Here is a 17,422-nt window from a genome sequence, read left to right as displayed (position 1 = left end):
AGCTGGGATCTTGGGTTCTAATCTCAACTGTTTAGTTACTGACTCCCTGTGCAACCTTCGTAAGTCATTTGACTTTCTGTACCATGGTCTGCTCACTAGGGAAACTAGGTAAAACAGAGGATCTCACTGATGACCAGGAGCTGCAGCTGACCTGACCTTTGCATGGTAAGTAAATTATAAAATGCAGGGTGTATTAGAGAATTAGAATTAAAGTCTTGGAAGTAATATAAAATTTTACAGCACAGAGACCCTAGAGCTTATAATAAAGCAAAACAATGCATTAAGGTGTAACTATTTAGGATCACCAATGTCCCATATTTAATTCTAAGAGAAGACTAATGCTTATTATTCAATTTTTTTTATTAGGATATTACAGCCCATGTTTTTGAGCCTTAGGCTGGGATTTTCAAAAGCACCTGAGCATTAGGTGCTCAAATCCTATTGAAATTCAGTGGGAGTCGGGAGCCTGATTTTAGACTCCTTTGTGAATCCCAGTCTGAGTATTAACTGTGCCCACATTAGGGGGGTGCCTTGGTTTAACTGTATCAGTACAAAACCTGTGTGTAGACTAGTAAATAGATCCCTTTATAAATTCCAGCCTCAGTGCCTAAAATTAGGCTTCTAACTCCATATTTATGCCCCTATACAGAAAAGCTGTGTGCCTACACTTGCCATTGAAGTCCACGGGGCGTGCAGAAGCTGAGCACCTTTGAAACTCTGGCCACATCTATTAAGGTGCCCAAATATTTTCGTTGTTTCAGTTTTAATAAAAAAGATGTGAATACAAGGCTCTACGTCAGGGATGGGCAACCGGCAGCCCAGCAGCTGCATCAGGCCTGCCACAGCCCAGCTCAGGGCAGGGGAGCTAGTGGCACCAGGGCCGGGAGGGAGGTGGGGTGTTAGGGTGGAGGGGCTGCCTGGGTGCAAACAGGCATCACATGACGCTGCGGTGAGAGGCAACAGTCTGAAGCAGGGGACCAGGCCCAGTCCTGTGGGACAGGAGCTGCCACTGCAGGGTGAGTGTGGGGTGGGCTCGCTCTCCAACCCCCCTGTTCCGGAACCTTCCACCCCTCAGAGGCAGGACTCGACCCAACCCCATCCCAGCTTGTCACACCCCCTGGGAGGACCCACTCCTAACACGCACCCCAGCCTGCCAGAAGGTTTTAGTGGATTTTGTGGTCCTCTACTACCTTATAACTGCCCATCCCTGCTCTAGGTACCGTAATACATAATTAATACAGCAAAATCCCAACATTAAAGTACTCAGAAAAGGAACCCTTTCAGCTTACTACCGACTAAAAAAGAAAAAAGCTCCCCTCTACCCTTTCATCATTCTGTGAAGCATACTTGACCCTCTCCAAAACCCTCTTCAACAGATGTCTTTTGTAGCCTACCTGGAAAGTCACCAGATTTGGGCTATTTCAGATTTATATGATTGAGGAGCCTAAATTTAGGCACACAGATTTTGAAATATTTGTCAAGGTCAAGTAACTTCCTCCAGTTGCTTAAATTTGACGGGCATTTTACTGCCTTGTAATGTTGCCCATAGGCAGTGGGGGGCAGAGAAGAAAGCACATTCTTCTGGATTTCACAGATCATCTGGACTAGTTAAATATGGAGTGTGTGAATTCAGTGTGGCATTACATCAATGTCAAGTTATTTAATTATCCTTCCTAAATTCAGGGGAAAACCTTTCTCACTGAGGTCACTTCTCAATTGTTGCACTCATTGATCAGAAATCATCCCAGGGGCTGACTAAATGATTCACAGCCTGGTGAATATACGAGTTCAGTTGGAAGTAGATGAATTTGTCATTTCAGAATAAATTCCTGGAATAATTGCATGCAATCTATTCATAAAGCTGTCTAGGGAATAATACACATGGTTTGAAATGAAATATGAGGAAATAAATCTTTTTAAAGGTTCTAGCAATGGTATAAACCATGTTTCAGTGCATGTGCTAGTAATCATCTAAATAATTAATCATGATATGAAAAGCAAATAGGCTTTTACTTCTGGAGTTGTTGGTATTTTAACTTTGTTTGGGGAAAGTTCTATGGGCTGCGTTATACATAAGGTCAGACTAGATGATCACATAGTCCCTTCTATGAGTTAAAGTCTTCTGACCTTCTATTCCTAAAATGCTCGTTTTCTTGGCGTGTGTGTATGGTTTAAACAGTGCGCCATCACTCTGATACAAGGGATGGAAGAGCATGGTCTTCAGCTGTATACCATCTAATAGCTCCATTATCCCTATCTAATACGAATGAGTGATTCTCAGACTGTTTATCTTGTGGAGCATTTAATTAATATAGGTGGGGCCGTAGGCACTGACTTCCTCTCTACCTCAGAGGTGTTCGACCTCTGCCCCCACCCCTGCTCCAGTCACATCCCCACTCTACCCCTTCCCCCAAGGTCCCCCCGCCTCACCTCTTCTGGCCCCACACTGCCTCTATCTGCCCCGCCTCTTTCCACCTCTTCCCCGAGTGTACCCCGTCCCAGCTCCTCTCTCCGAGCACCTCCTGCATGCCACGGAACAGCTGATGCACGATGGGCGGAGGTGCTGGGAGGGAGGAGGAGTTGTTGATTGGCAGGGCTGCTGGGAGGCGCTGGGGGGAGCTGGCTGCTGGTGGGTGCTAAGCACCTGCTAATTTTTTTCTGTGGGGGCTCCAGCCCTGGAGCACCCATGAAGTCAGTGCCTGTGAGTGGGGCTGGGAGCTCTACCTATTATTCAGGTTTCCCGACACTTCCCATTAAAAGATGCTGTTTTCAGTTGCTTATAACTTTGCCAAACTTTAACCATTTGGGCAGGAATTTTCCATACTGGTTGTCTGTCTCAAGCTGAAATAGTGGTTCGTTTTTTGGGCGGTTGGGGGGGGGGGGGGGGGATTTCAGCCAAAATAGTTCAGCCATTTCCAAGTGCAAAGCCAGGGGAAAGTATGGCAAAGTAATGCTATTTTGCTCTTGTTAAAAAGTGCTTAAGACCTTATCTTTGAACAGGTGTAGCACTCCCCATGCTTTGGAGCAGGGACTTGAAATTTGGCAGAGGGTGGGGCCTGTTTGTCAGAGATGTGCCTTTTGCCATCCCCAAGGAAAACCACCTGGTTTTGACCAAGTTCTAATCCTTTGAAAAAATCAGTTTTGCAGATGCTCAATAGAGACATGCTAGAGCTTAGCAGATAAAATCTCCCAAGTGGGAGAGCTCTGTGTGGTGGCTTTAAAGGTTCCAACCCTGTTTGACCCATGTGGGTGTCAATAGGATGCCATTTCTGGTTTGTTTTTTTTCAGTTTTGCTTTTTTTAAAACCTGGGAAATGACACACACAAACTCTGTTAAAAGAAGGTTATTAAGGTTGCACAGTCAAGCATTCAAAAGTTAGAAAATGCCAGAATTAAAGTTGCCCATGCAGCCTTGACTTGGCCCCTTTGTACATGGACGTTATTATAGCCTTTAATTACATGACCACATACTGTTTTTCCACGGGACCCCTGCCACAATCAGTGCACAGGGTAGGGACCTGCTTTGGGGGTGAATCAGGGCATGTGGTGAAGGAAGCTGTAGGCCCCCTGATTCTGTGTTGCAGACACTGGGTGGCGTGTATGTAATGTAGTGATTGAGGCAGGGGATTGCAGGAAGAGAAAATGGATGGTCTCATGGCTAAGACGGGAGAATGCTTCGTCGGAGTACTGGGCTCTGTCCCTGCTTCTGCCTGTGTGATGCTGGAGAAATCACTTAAATCAGACTTCTTAGAGATGGTCACTAACTCTGTGTTTCTCATTTTCTGGAGGACCAAAACTGAGACCTGGGGTCTGATTTGCAGACTTGCTGAGCGCACGCAGTTGTAACTGAAGTCTATGGGAGCGGTGCTTGAAAATACAATGTTCTGTTGTAATGCTATGAAATCTGAAAAATCAGGTCTTAGGTGTCTCAAATTGGGCACCCAAAATTAATGGGATCTTTGGACCTTAATTTTTCTGTGCTTCCGTTCCTCATCAGTAAACTGGAGATAATACCCCCTCACCTCCCAGGGGGTTGTGAAGATTAATGGATTGATGTTTGTGAAGAACTCCGATACTATAGCGATCAGCCCCATAGAGCAGCCCAACAGGCAGTTCACAGGTCTGTCTCCAGAGCAGGGTTTGCATCGTGTACTGTAAATAAGGCCTAGGGCCACACATTGAACAATGGGGTTAAAAAGAAAACATTGACTAGCAGCTCATTAAATGAACCCAGTCCAATCTGTGTGCTGAATGTGGCAGGGATCCTGTGGAAAAAATAGTGTGTAACCATGCAATTAAAGACCGTTTCATAATGCAGATGTACCCAGGGGCCAAGTTAAGGTTGCATGGGCAACCTTAATTCTGGCATTAGCTAACTTTGGAGTGCTCGATTGTGAGACCTTCATACAGTAGTCTTTTAACAGTTTTTGTGTGTGGAATTAGTATCAAGGCAGTGCAGAGAGACTTGGACAGATCAAAGCCCCTTTGTGCTGGGAACTCTGCAAACATACAGTCCCTGCCTGGAAGAGCTGACAATCTATATAGATTATTAGACAGACAAAGTATGGGTGGGGAAACAGAGGTGCAAAGGGCTGATGTGACTTGTCCAAGGTGTGTCAGCAGGTCTCCTGATTCTCAGTCCAGTTCTCTATCGACTAGACCATCCTCTCTCTCCAAGATAGGAGATCCCTCTTGGGAGTAGGTTTCAGAGGGGTAGCCATGTACTCCTCGTTGTTTTTGCTCTCAGGAGTAGTTCCTCTTCCAAAACCCCTTTCCCACCTTCCCTGCAGCATCTTTACTGTTCCATTACGTGAAATAGCAATATTAGGATAATAAGAGATTAAAATGACAATACATTCACCATCATCTGACACACCCACATCTAGAAGATTGACAGATGCTTTTCCGTAGTGACAATAGCAGGTTGTTCTGCAGATGATAGTTTGAGAACCGGTGACAAGCCTTCCAAAATAGGCATAGCACCTCATGCTGCGTGATCCTTTTAAGTTTCACAATCCAAGCAGGGCTGGCTGAGTCATTCCTTGGATCCGAGAACTGTCAAGGAGCTGTGAGAAGTGGCGTTGGTTGATTCAGGAGGTGACACTCCATTTTTCTGAGTCATTTTTGGCCCGGTGCCCAGGCTGAGTGCTAGATGGCATCGTGCTTCTGGAGCAGTGCCACCTTTGAGATGAGATGCAAAACAGGCGCTGACCGCTTGTCACTATGCCACTTAAGAGTGAGAGGGTTAATCCTGGTACCAGGGGCCCAATTCAAGGTAGAGCACAGAGTCTACATCAATTCCTCCTGCAGTTTTAATTGGATACGTTTCCTTTCTTGTCCGAACCTGTTGTGTGCTGCTGCTCTGCATAGGCAGGGTACATACTATAGAAGTGAGAGTCACCGTACCCTGAAGGGGAAACTCGCAGCCAGGGGAGGGTAGGCGGTGTTTTCATTGTTGCTCTCCCCACGAGGGTTCTGCTGGGGAGAAAGAAGCTTTTACTCCTTTGCCAAGAGCTCCTCAGGAAGCCCTGCCAGTGGAGGGTGCTGTAGGGATGAGCTGAATCAATGCATCTCCCAGTTGCCCTGGCTATATCCTGTCCATTGGAGGGAAGATTGTAGGCCCCTTGTACAGCTCTGTTGCCCCCTCTTAGGGCATTCACTCCAGCAGGAGCTGGTGCAGCCACCTCTAGGCAAATCCAGCCTGCTGGGTTTAACTGAGGCCATATCTACACGATGGGCACTACAGTGGCACAGCAGCTGTAGCATAGACACCACCTACAGCAAGGGAAGGGGTTTTTTCCCATCGCTGGAGGTAATCCACCTCGCCGAGAGGCAGTAGCAAGGTCAACAGAAGACCTAGCTGCATCTACAGCAGGGGTTAGGGTGCCGTGCTCAGGGTGTGAATTTTTCACACACTCACATCCGAGTGCTGTAGCTGTGTCAACCGAACTTTTAAGTGCACCCCAGGCCTCCGTTTGAGAAGCGGTTCTGCTGCTATTTCAGTGTATTGCGGGGTTCAGATTTGATGGTGTTTTGCTTGGGCGCAAGTTTGGCTGTTCAGTTCTTTGGGGTGTGAGGAGTTAGAGAAATGCTAGACGATTAATTCTTGCCCCATTGTGCTGCCTCGTTTGGTGAAACCACGCCACATGGCCCGTTTCTTAGGGTTGCATTTTTAGATTCCCTGAGACTCACAGTCCATGCACAAATGCGTATTAGAAGTGTAACCTATTGTGCAGTTTGTGTTATGTAACCCTTCTGTGCCTGGGCCGCAGAGAACATGAGTCTAAGTCTGCCAACTAGGGCACTTAGCCCTTTAGTTCATGATCTTAGCTTTGCTGGCCCTAGCTTCAATCCCCATTAACAATCAAGGTGACTGTTATATTACACTAGCAACTAGACTGACTTGCATATGCTTCAGTCCCCTGCAGTACTGCCAACACATTATTACATCAAAGCGTCTTTTAAATCGGCTACACCCAAAGCATTTTTTGCTGTGCTGATCCTTCTGTGCGTGTTGTTTTGTCTCAAGCAAACTACGTAATGAGATATGCAGGGCTGAACCAAGCCATTTCAGTTCTGCTAGCCCTTAGTGCTAACCGACAGTGTTCTCTCTAGTGTTCTTTTTATAACTCAGCTGGGGTGAGCACATTCATATAGAGGGTAAATAAAAATTGTATGAAGTCTTCCCGATCTATGATATACTTTTCTGTTAATATTAAATGATGAGCTTTATTCGTTCCCCCAACCAAGAGGGCAATTCAGTGCACATGGAAGACTTTTATCAAACTATCCAATTAGATTTTATGGCAGCATAAAAGATGCATTTGAGTACATCTAGTTTTAATCCAGTGTTCTTCACCTTTTGGCACTCCGACCTCAATGTGTGCCTTAAAAAGGGCCGCAAGATACATTGCTGAAGCAATCCAGTCCATCTCACTGTAAAGGCTCAGGCCGAGATTTCCAAAAGTGGCTAGTGATTTTTGGGAGCCCAACTGGAAACACCTCGATAGGGCCTGAAAGCACAGAGCATCCACTCTCTGAACATCAGGACCCTTCAGGCCTCTGACGCTGGGCTCCCAGAAATCACTATTTGCTTTTGAAAATCTTGGGTGTAATTGTTAATGGTGAGTAAGATGTCACTTTGTTACATGGATTCACCTTCTAACACGTTCAGTAAGAACTGCATCAGGTTTTAAACAAAGGGTGAGGTTTTCAGGGGTCTCAGCGCTGGCCTAAATCCTATGTCTGGAGTCTATAGGAATCTTACCATTGATTTCAATGGGAGCGGAGTTGAGCCAGCCCTGAGCACTCTTGAAAATGCCACCCTTAGGAGGCCATCTGCACAGTGAAACTGACTTGGGGATGGCCTGATTGTTTTGTGTTGGCCTGAGGGAGCAGTGACCATTGTCATGATGTCCCCTAAACCACCATGGCTAGACAGTCCTCCTCTGCACCCCTAGAAAGCTGGGCACTCCAGCTTCTCACTGATAACACAGCTTTTTCTAGCTTCGGTGGTTTGAGAGAACTGGCCATAAAATCACATTATTTGGATTATGCCTTTGTGTCCCTTTGTTTGGTGCCTGTAAAATCAAATCCAGCCCCGTTACCCAGCCTTCCTCCCACTGGTCTGAATTGAGCACAGAACACTCTCAAAAGAACTGCAGTGGGACACATTGAAATCCTCTTTTTTGGTAAGCAGTATAAAGACTTTCCAGTTCCTAAGTATATGGCTGTAGAGTAAAATGTGCAAGAAAATCTGTCAACAAGTTTCTTTTGGTCCAGTAGGCCCTCCCTTGTTTCCCTTTGAAAAGTTCCCTGCTCCCCAGTACAATCCATGGAACTGATGTTAGCAGATCTTTCTCCATGTCCCCTGGTGGCTGTTCGGTGTATTCACTCTCCCAGTAAGCACTATTCTAGTGCAGCTGAGAGAGTGAGTTAGTTTAGCAGGGTAATGTACTCGCAGTGTTTCAGACCTGACCCAAAGCAGGAAGTACTAAAAACCCTGTTCCCAGGAGTTAACCAGCCAGTTTTGCAAACCCGGAAGGTTGGCAGTTTGGAGAAGTTTCAGTAAAATGTGTGAACATTCGTGCGCTTGTCCAAAGAGGATTTTTGAACCTATTGATGTCAATCTGCATCTGCTGAAGTTGATTTGCTTATGGATCTTAAATTATGATGATAGAGGGCAATGAACATGCTCTGTCGGGGTCGGCAACCTTTGAGAAGTGGTGTACCAAGTTTTCATTTATTTACTGTAATTTAAGGTTTCGCGTGCCAGTAATACATTTTACATTTACAGGGGCTGGCGGATGGAACCCCAGACTGGCAGCGGGCTGAGCGGGGCCGGGACCCGGGCTGAGCGGGGCCGGCAGTGGGCTGAGCCGCTCAGCCCGCTGCTGGTCTGGGGTTCCGTCCACCGGCCTCTGCTAGCCAGGGTCCTGGCCGCCAGCCCCGCTCAGCCTGCTGCTGGCCCGGGGTTCCGTTCATCCAGGTAGGCAGCAGGCTGAGTGGAGCTGGCGGCCGGGACCCCGGCTGGCAGCAGAGGGGCACTAAAAATCAGCTCATGTGCCGCCGGTTGCTGACCCCTGCTCTATGTTAGGAACTAAACCAAATTGTGGAGTGGGGACATGGGGCGGGGGGAGAGAGAGAGACTTCAGACCCTATATATATTTTGTTAAATTAGGGGATCAGAAACTTAAGCTCTCCAAGAAAAACATTTTTCAATTAAGGCAAATATTAAACCCTAAAATCCTCACTACATTTCCTTCAAATTTTGTCCTCTGCACCATATACTAACACTTGTTACTTTGTTACTATACTGCCCCATTCATTATATCTCAGCAGGATCTTTCATCCTTTTGGATCTCGATCTATCTAGCAATCATGACAAATAGCCTCCGGGCTTCATTCCCACTAGTTACAGAGCTGATGATTCTGGGATTTAATTGGGTAATGTGGAGGGCTGACAGACACCTTTCAAGAATGTAAATTGCTCACCTGTGATGGAAGACAAGGTAATTTGCATGAAAACGCCAAGTGCTCATTGTAAAGGAGGGGAGTGCATGTTTAATGTACCTTTTTCTAATGGGCTAGCTAGATTACACATCCTTCTGCTTCCAACCCAGTGTTCAAGGATTTGGGGAGGTCGGAGCAGTGGACATTAGAGGTTTTGGAAAATGTTACTTTCTCTGAAAGGCGATTGCTTTCAAATCCTTCATCTCTACATTTCAGAGCATTGCGGTAAATTCTACTGCTGTAACTCTCTCTAAAATCAACGGCACAGCCGTCCAGCATACTGGAGCTGTGTCCCTAACTTAGAAGGAGGAGCCTTAGGTCTTGACTACATGAGCAAGTTGCCCTGGTTTAACTGAAATCAGTTTTCAAACCAGTTCAGTTAATATGGTGCAAATCCCCCTGTGTGGACACTCCTATTTCAGTTTGAGTGTCTTATTATAAGTTAGTTTAAATCAATTAGGATTTTGTTTACCAAAACAGCCATACCAATATAACCCCCTTTATATCAGTGTAACCGTGTCTATTCTAGGAGGTTGTAGGTTTGCCAATTTTAGTTGGACGTATTCCTGGAGGTTTCATCACGACATAATCTTTAATTAAAGATTAATCTTTAATTCCTGGAGGGTGGCAACCCAAGCCACTGCACTCATTTAACTAAATCTTTTTTATTTTAATTTTTTTAATTTTTTTTATTTTACCAATTTAGTTAGATCAGTACAAAAACCTTGTGCAGACAAGCACTTCGTGATACTTCTCTTTGCTTTCTTTGCCTTCCCCCTGTACACTCCGTATCTTTTCTGAGGTCAGCCCGGTTTCTGCAGCGAGAAGAATCTCTTGAACTGTGGTGCAAGGGCGGACTTGATACGCCACTGAGGCTGCATCGTAACTGGGCATCACCACCACTGGGCATCTTCAGAAATTCTCTCCCCTTTGTTCTGCCCCCCCTGCTAGCAATGGTGGGGGCACTAGCATCAGTGAGGCACAGGGGTTTGGTTACAGTGTTAAAAACATTAGTGCCTCATTGTCATTGTTGTCCCCAGGCGGGGAAGTAGCAATGGTGGGAGAACATCTGCAGATGTCCCGTGTCCACGCAGGCTGGCAGAGTGATAACTGGTTCTAGAGCTCGTGCAGCTGCAGGATTTTCAAATGCTTTAATGTGCGTGCAGTGGCTTATTGACTTCTTGGGAGTATCTCTCACCTGCTCGCTGATCCACCTGGCCCAAAAGCAGAGCTGCGACTATAATAAGAAGCAAGCTCATGAGCCTCCCAAGAGGCTAATTTAAGGTCAATAGAGACCTGGCTTGTTTTTCTGCGGGATCCAATCATTGAAGTTGTTCATAACAATGCAGGGCTCCATCCTGACCCATTCAAAGCACTTTGTGGGCATAACAAGCTCCATAAATATTGCAAAAATGCAAGTAGAGCAGAAGAGCCTTGTGTTGCTGTTGCAGACAGGTCCAATGCATCCTACATCTGCCCCAGATGGGCTTCACGTGGTGTTTGGGGCATGATCCCCAGTATCTGTTTGTCGTTACTGAGTTCATACCTGATGCATTAAGTTGCTACATCCGTGTCCGTTCACTCTGCCATTTCTTGCCCGGCTCTAGTCAATGCTACGCCTTCTCTCTGGCTGGGAAGGCAATGGCACCACCCTGTGGGGGATTGTTATGTACTTCTCTGAACAGGGCTCTTGCTGCAAAGGATGGGAGCTGGCTGCTGCTCTGATGAGTAGAGGTCCGTGTGTGTCCCATCACACAGGCTGGCGTGCATTGCCATAAATGATGTTTAGATTGCACTGAGAAAGTTCCAAGTGTTGTGCCTTCTTGCAAAGGCCCCGGGCTGCTGTGTTGTTTAAAACAAATTTGTTTCCTTGGTTTTTAACACATCTTTGTTGCTACCGCTTTCAAGCTTTAAGGTCATGGTTCAGTGAATACTTTTCCACCCCTCTCACACAGGGTGGGGTGTCTTCCCTTTATTCTTAGCTGGCTGACTTTCTGAAAATCCCCACTTCAGTGATGGTGTTAGAACTTGCTGTTTCACAACACAGCAAAATAATACTACAACTCAGCGCTTCTCAGCGGAAGATTTCTGTGAGCTACACAATTATTAACTTGTGCACTCTCCCTTTGAACTGCATTGAGTCCTACTGAGTGAGGAAAGCTTTGCAGGGACAAAAATGGGGGTGGGAGGGCCAGTAGCAAATATCCCCTGAACAGGACTGTCCCTCCTAAGCAGGGATGGACAGCCGGTGCATGTCTGATCTCAACTGACAGCTCTGAAATGAAGATATCAGCCATGGATTGAAACCAGGTCCAACTGGGGTGAAGATAATCTCCCCACACACACACACATGCGCGCGCACACGCAATTCATGCCACTTGTGGATGGATGAGGTTACCAAAGAGTCCACCAGTTCCTCCACACCACAACTCGGGCTCTCTGTGGCATGTAGCTGGACCCCATTCCCCCACCATCCCAGGAGAGTAGGAGAGGAACAGGAGCTTCAGAACAGTCCATGGTGGAGGATGGAAGATAATTTGCACAAGCTTCTCCCCTCACAGTAGCAGGGGATATGTGGATTCTTTGCACGCGCACACACAAACACACCATCAGGATCTATTGACATGACGTAGTCTCTTAGACCTTGTGTTCGCTAGGAAGAAAGGTGTGTTCTTGAGTAAAATCCTAGTGAAGACAAGGCAGGTTGTAGTTTTCACATTAGCAGGTCAAGGGGGAGGGATAGCTCAGTGGTTTGAGCATTGGCCTGCTAAACCCAGGGTTGTGAGTTCAATCCTTGAGGGGGCCACTTAAGGATCTGGGGAAAAATCAGTACTTGATCCTGCTAGTGAAGGCAGGGGGCTAGATTCGACCTTTCGGGGTCCCTTCCAGCTCTATGAGATAGGTATATCTCCATATATTATTAAAGGTAAAGACTATGGGGAAGTCTACGGCTTACCTCAACCTGCTAACGCATGTTAGACCTGTTGTCAGATGCTACCGGTGTGGTGCTCTGGTTGCTCCTATGTTGATATCACTCGGCTGCGTGCGTGTGTTCCCTCTGTGTGCGGTCCCAGCTCTGCAGATAGCTGACACAGCAAACCCGACGAGAACCCCCAATAACCACAGAGTCTAGTAAGGTACGAAGGCACCTCGGCCAGGTTTATTGCGACCCTGACACAATTGCAGTTCCCCGCAGATTACTTAGTCTACGGGGCATGCTACGAGAAAGTGCCGCTCGGCAATGGACTCAGCTCAGTCAGTGGCGGGACTTTCCACTGCCCCCTCGGCCGGACAAAGATACCGCCCCAGGGATACATTCTTATACACAGGTACAAACAAGTTATACATCACTCCTGACGTATTGAGGTGCAACCCCTCTACGCAGCAAGGTGCAACCCTTCTACGTAGTAAGGTGCTGCCTCTCACCTTGTACATGTTGGTTCGATCAAAACAACTTTATCCATCATTTTACCCTTTTGCCCCTGTCATTGGGATGGGTCGGCCTGTTCCATGTTATCTGTGGAATGTTTCCGTATGGTATGTCTCGGTACCATGTTTATACTTTAACTTTACTAGGTGAATATATATCTATGCAACATCAGCCCTTTTCCTGCCGGCTTCTGTGAGCAGGGCCTGCCTTTGGCTCACAGCTTAATTTTGCTTTATGCTAGCAAAGTCTTGACCATTTCTTTAGTTCAGGCCTCAGGCCTCATACTGGGCCTTCATTTACTACAAGACCTACAAACTGCCTTGTCTCCATTAGGATTTGACCTCTTGAGTTATCACACGTTAGCTAACTTGAGGCAAGCACACCCCTTTACTGGTGAAGATGCACCATGCAGGAGCCTGATGGAGTTTGAGGACTGCCAACGTAATGGCACAGCGACTGATTTCCCACAGGCAGTCTTGCAACAGACAGCACTCGCTAGCCTTTGGCACAGGAAACAGTCCATAGTTAACCATGTGGCTTCAGTGATTTTTAAGTAGAGAACACGAGAGAAAGTGGCCAATAAAATTATCCAGGCGTTAATTTTCAACCTCAATCTGGGCTATTTAAAAAACATGGAACATATTTGTGCAAATGGCCGGTTCTGCAGTATTGGCAACCACAAGTGTTCAAAAATCATGAGATGTTTCTTTTAAGCCAGTGGTTTTTTTTTGTTTTGTTTTTTTTTAAAATAGATGTGTGATTCTTTTTATCCTTGCCTCTTGGTCTTTTAGCCTTTTACATACTCTTTTCGCCTTGTCATTAGCTTTTATCACCAATCCTGAAAACTAGAAATGGAAATTTTATTTTGAAATGAAAGATGAGATTCTCACGTAGTCATAGGATCCGGGGACTTGGGGCTGAAGGTAAAAAGCCAATATCAAAAGCCTTACAATAAAATCATAAGAGTTAGCTGCTCTGCTTTCGGTTATCTGTGTGTGCAATTATCTGATTTGCAAGTGCTTTCGTGGTGTGGGGCATGCAGCTTAGGCGTGTACTTGAGCACCTGGCCTTTTTGAACACCTTGCCCTCTTAGTGTATGCGGTTCTTTATGAAATGTGAAATGCCTTTTGCATCAACACAGATGCAAAACAATGATATGGCAACATGACAAAATAGACCCTGACTCTGCCAGCTATTCTGCACAGGGGGCCTGCTGCTGTCACAGCCCTATTGACTATTGATGTCCAGTTTGTCCTTCCTGGAAGGTTCTCCACATACTTATTTGAGCCTGGCATCGGGGAGGCTGCTGGGCGGGGGGGAGAACACACTCAAATGTCTCCTGAGTCCTTTCACTTCTCACCTAAATTGACTAGGGTCACTGCAGAGCAACGCAAGACACTGCCTCATCTGCATGAGCAACCTCTGCAGCAGCACCTCCAGCCTGGATATAGAGCCTTTATACAAAGTCTGTTGGAGCCAATGGAAGGTCTCCCACTGACTTCAGTGAGCTTTGGATCAAGCCCAGGAAAGGTACCCAGGCTTTCATATGATACTGGGCCACCAGCCTGGCAAGTAGGTTGGGATAAATGTTTGAACCGAGATTGTGCGTTGGATATTGTGGCCTGTCTCTGCTTTTATCCCAAATACGATGTGTGTGTGAGAGACAGTTTCTCCTGCCTCTTTCTGCAGTTACAGACTCCGTATGGCCTCTAGATGTCCCCCCTCCTCTTCTCAGAACACCTGCACCAGGCAATGCAAGAAATCCAACTGCACGACGGCCCACTTCTTCAAGGAATAGACTCTCCTGCTGCACATCAAACCAAAACAGGTACAGCAAGGTGGTCGCCCCGTGGCACTGATGAACATGCAGCGCTTTGCGGTGTTTGCATTTCTATAGCCAAAGCACTTTACAAATGTTAGTTCACCTCAGAGAACCCCTGTGAGGCAGTTAATTATGGTCCTCAGTTACTGGTGGGGAAACTGAGGCACAGTGACTAGCCCAAGGTCACAAAGAGAGCTGGGAATAGAACTCCATATGTGAGTCCTAGTCCCTTGCTTTAGCCAGGCCCATAAGACCATCCTTTCCTCTTGTTCTGAAACACCTAGACCCGCTGGACCCACAAGTTCAAATCCTGGCAGGGTTGACTTAGCTCTCCATTCTCCTGCAGCAGGAGAACAGAGTTCCACTCCATGCCCTGTGCGTGAGCCTTGTGGAAGAGGTCGTAAAGCTCACTGTGCCGCTCCTACAGGTGGATCTTTGAGCCCTTGGCAATTCTTGTAAGTGCTCCGATTCGCCATTCCTCCCATGCTGCTGGGCAAGGACCTGTGTGCCACTCGCTTGCCACCCCCCACCTCACACAGGGCTGCATTTCATTTCTGCTGTTGGTAGAAGTGCTTTGAGATCTTTGGGACAAGGACTAGACCTCATTTGCATATCAATTTACATATTTAATCTTGACTTCACTATTTGCTTCTTTGGTAGGAGACATTTTTAATACAAAAAATATAGTGCCATGATGCATTTTAAATACATTCGGTCAGACCCTCAGCTGGTGTAAATCAACAGAGCTTCATTGTAATCAAGGGAGTGACATAGATTTTCCTCAGCTGAGGATCTGGCCCAATCCCCCTAGTGATACTGAAATGACTCTCTTCTCCGTACATCAGAGGACGTTTTGACTAATCCAGTTAGTTGCAGAAGCCCAACTCGGTAGTAAAGTTTGTTGAAAGCTGCTAAGATGCTGATGGATAGAACCTAGTGCAGGGGTTGGCAACCTTTCAGAAGTGGTGTGCCGAGTCTTCATTTATTCACTCTAATTTAAGGTTTCGCGTGCCGGTCATACATTTTAACGCTTTTTAGAAGGTCTCTTTCTATAAGTCTATAATATATAACTAAACTATTGTTGTATGTAAAGTAAATAAGGCTTTTAAAATGTTTAAGAAGCTTCATTTAAAATTAAATTAAAATGCAGAACCCCCCGGACCGGTGGCCAGGACCCGGGCAGTGTGAGTGCCACTGAAAATCAGCTCACGTGCCGCCTTCGGCACACGTGCCATAGGTTGCCTACCCCTGACCTAGTGGATAGAACTCTAGACTGGGACTCAAGACCTGGATTTTAGTCCTGGCTCTGTCACTGGCCTTCTGGGTGATCTTGTGCAAGCCACCTCGTCTCTGTGCCTCAGTTTCACCACATGCAAAATGGGGATTATGATACTGACCTCCTTTGGGATCTACTGATGAAAAGCGCTTCATAAGAGCGAGGCATTATTATTACTAGTCATGTGAGTAAAGTTAAGTACATGTGCAAATGGCTGCAGGGTCGAGGCCCAGGATGGTTTATATTTGGTTAAACTAAACTGTAAATGAAATAGAGAAAATTATTATTATAGGGAAAAGTTAGTAGGATAAGAAAACCAAACTGCCTCCTGCACTACAAGGAATGGTGGTGAATAGTAAAAAGTTAACATTGATTGGACGGTGATATCTGAGTTTCCCCTGTTATTTCTTGTTGTAAGAATAGGGGAGACTGACTTTTCACATTCCACTTTGGGTAAATGGTGACTTTTCTATGGAGACCACCGTTATTCCAGGTGACTGTGTATTTGCAGGCACAGGACAGTGCTGAACTGAAAAGATAAGGCAAAGTAATCCTTCGATATCATAATCTGTTCTGTTCATTCCCAGTTCGAGTGGGACCAGGAGTTCCTCAGGAGAAAGAGGTGCCAATGGTATTCTGTGCCAGAAGCACCGGCACCTTGTTGTCATATTTTCCTTCTTTGCAGAGAGCGAGCCATGAACTACGGAGGCCAGTGAGAGGATGATTCTATAGCATCCCCTGCAATGTGAAGTCCACTCATCCAGAGCCAGTGGAACAGCATGGGAACACATTCAGAGAGAATTGTAGGTTGTTTGACCACGTTGGGAGGGCAGGCAGATTTGGGCAATTCTTCTCTTTTTGCTGGAACGTAGAGGGGTTGGACATACTATGCAATTACATTTTCAAAAGACTATTACATCATTTTATCTTCTAACTGTACTGTACACGCTATAGAACTGGGCAACCCATGGAAAATCCACCCAGTTGTGCAGAGTTTGCTGAGGTGTTCCTATCCCAAATCTGTCGGTACCCCAGTCTGTCGAGTGTGTATCATGACCTTTAAGATGTTGGAACATTGCCAAGGTGTGATGCCACCGCTTCTAGAAGATGGTAGGACCCACATCTCCTGGAAACGCACCTGTTAAGTGGTCTCTGAAATGCAGTGATGGCCTCAGTCCAGTTTTCTAATGGGACAAGGGTTCATTTTGCAAAAAGCTTCTGTTACCTTTAGCGCTAGCCTGGCACCCGGCCGTTGCTGCCATGACTGAGTTTTACAAACATTCCTAAAGTGCCCATTACAGTGCACAGTACCAAGCAACATCTTCCCCCCAAATAGGGAGGTTAGTAGTTGTGACCCTCCATTAGAGCCAATCTAGTTTGGTTAGGCTTAGAGAGGAAGGAGCCATAATTTGGTCTTTATAGGCTGTGGTCCACAGTTTCAGGGTGTTGCAGTTAGTGAGAAGGCTGAACAGAGATGTATTATCTCTTGCTCATAAAGGGCCATGTTCACGCAGGTCTGTCATAGGGCAGAGGTGCCCTCTTCTTGCTTCCACAAACTTCACCTTTGTAGTATACCGTTCAAGGGTTCCTTCTACGTTTCCTCAGTAATTAAGTACGTATCTGCGCCCCATCAATGTAGTTTGAGAGGTTGGGATTTTCAAAGTAGATTAAAGAGAATTTGGTGCCCAAGTTGCCTTGACAGTCACTGGCAGTCAGCTGCTGGACTCTACTTCTGGTGAGGGAATGATTTCTCCTCCCCCCCCCTAAAAAAAAGTCAATTAAAACATTTTTTCCCAAAATCGTGGGAGGGTTTTGTTGGACAGCCAAATATGTGGAAACAAACAACAACAAAAAATTCACAAGCCGCTTCTCCCCACCCTCCC

At 46.2% G+C, this 17,422-nt stretch overlaps 1 protein-coding gene across 1 annotated transcript in view; it reads left to right on the top strand.

Moving 5' to 3' along the window:
- The window catches only part of PRDM2 (PR/SET domain 2), a 99,676-nt gene extending 83,401 nt beyond the window's left edge, over positions 1-16,275 (top strand). Inside the window, exons 10-11 of the mRNA XM_065421218.1 lie at positions 14,131-14,269; positions 16,225-16,275. Of these exons, the coding sequence (XP_065277290.1) occupies positions 14,131-14,239 (109 nt within the window). The 3' untranslated portion in view covers positions 14,240-14,269; positions 16,225-16,275. The remainder of the gene's footprint in view (positions 1-14,130; positions 14,270-16,224) is intronic.
- Positions 16,276-17,422: the final 1,147 nt, after the last annotated feature.

Source organism: Emys orbicularis, chromosome 22 (assembly GCF_028017835.1).
Source record: "Emys orbicularis isolate rEmyOrb1 chromosome 22, rEmyOrb1.hap1, whole genome shotgun sequence".
Taxonomy (NCBI): domain Eukaryota; kingdom Metazoa; phylum Chordata; order Testudines; family Emydidae; genus Emys; species Emys orbicularis.
The sequence above is the reverse complement of the archived record's forward strand: the minus strand, read 5'-3'. Positions and strand labels throughout refer to the sequence as shown.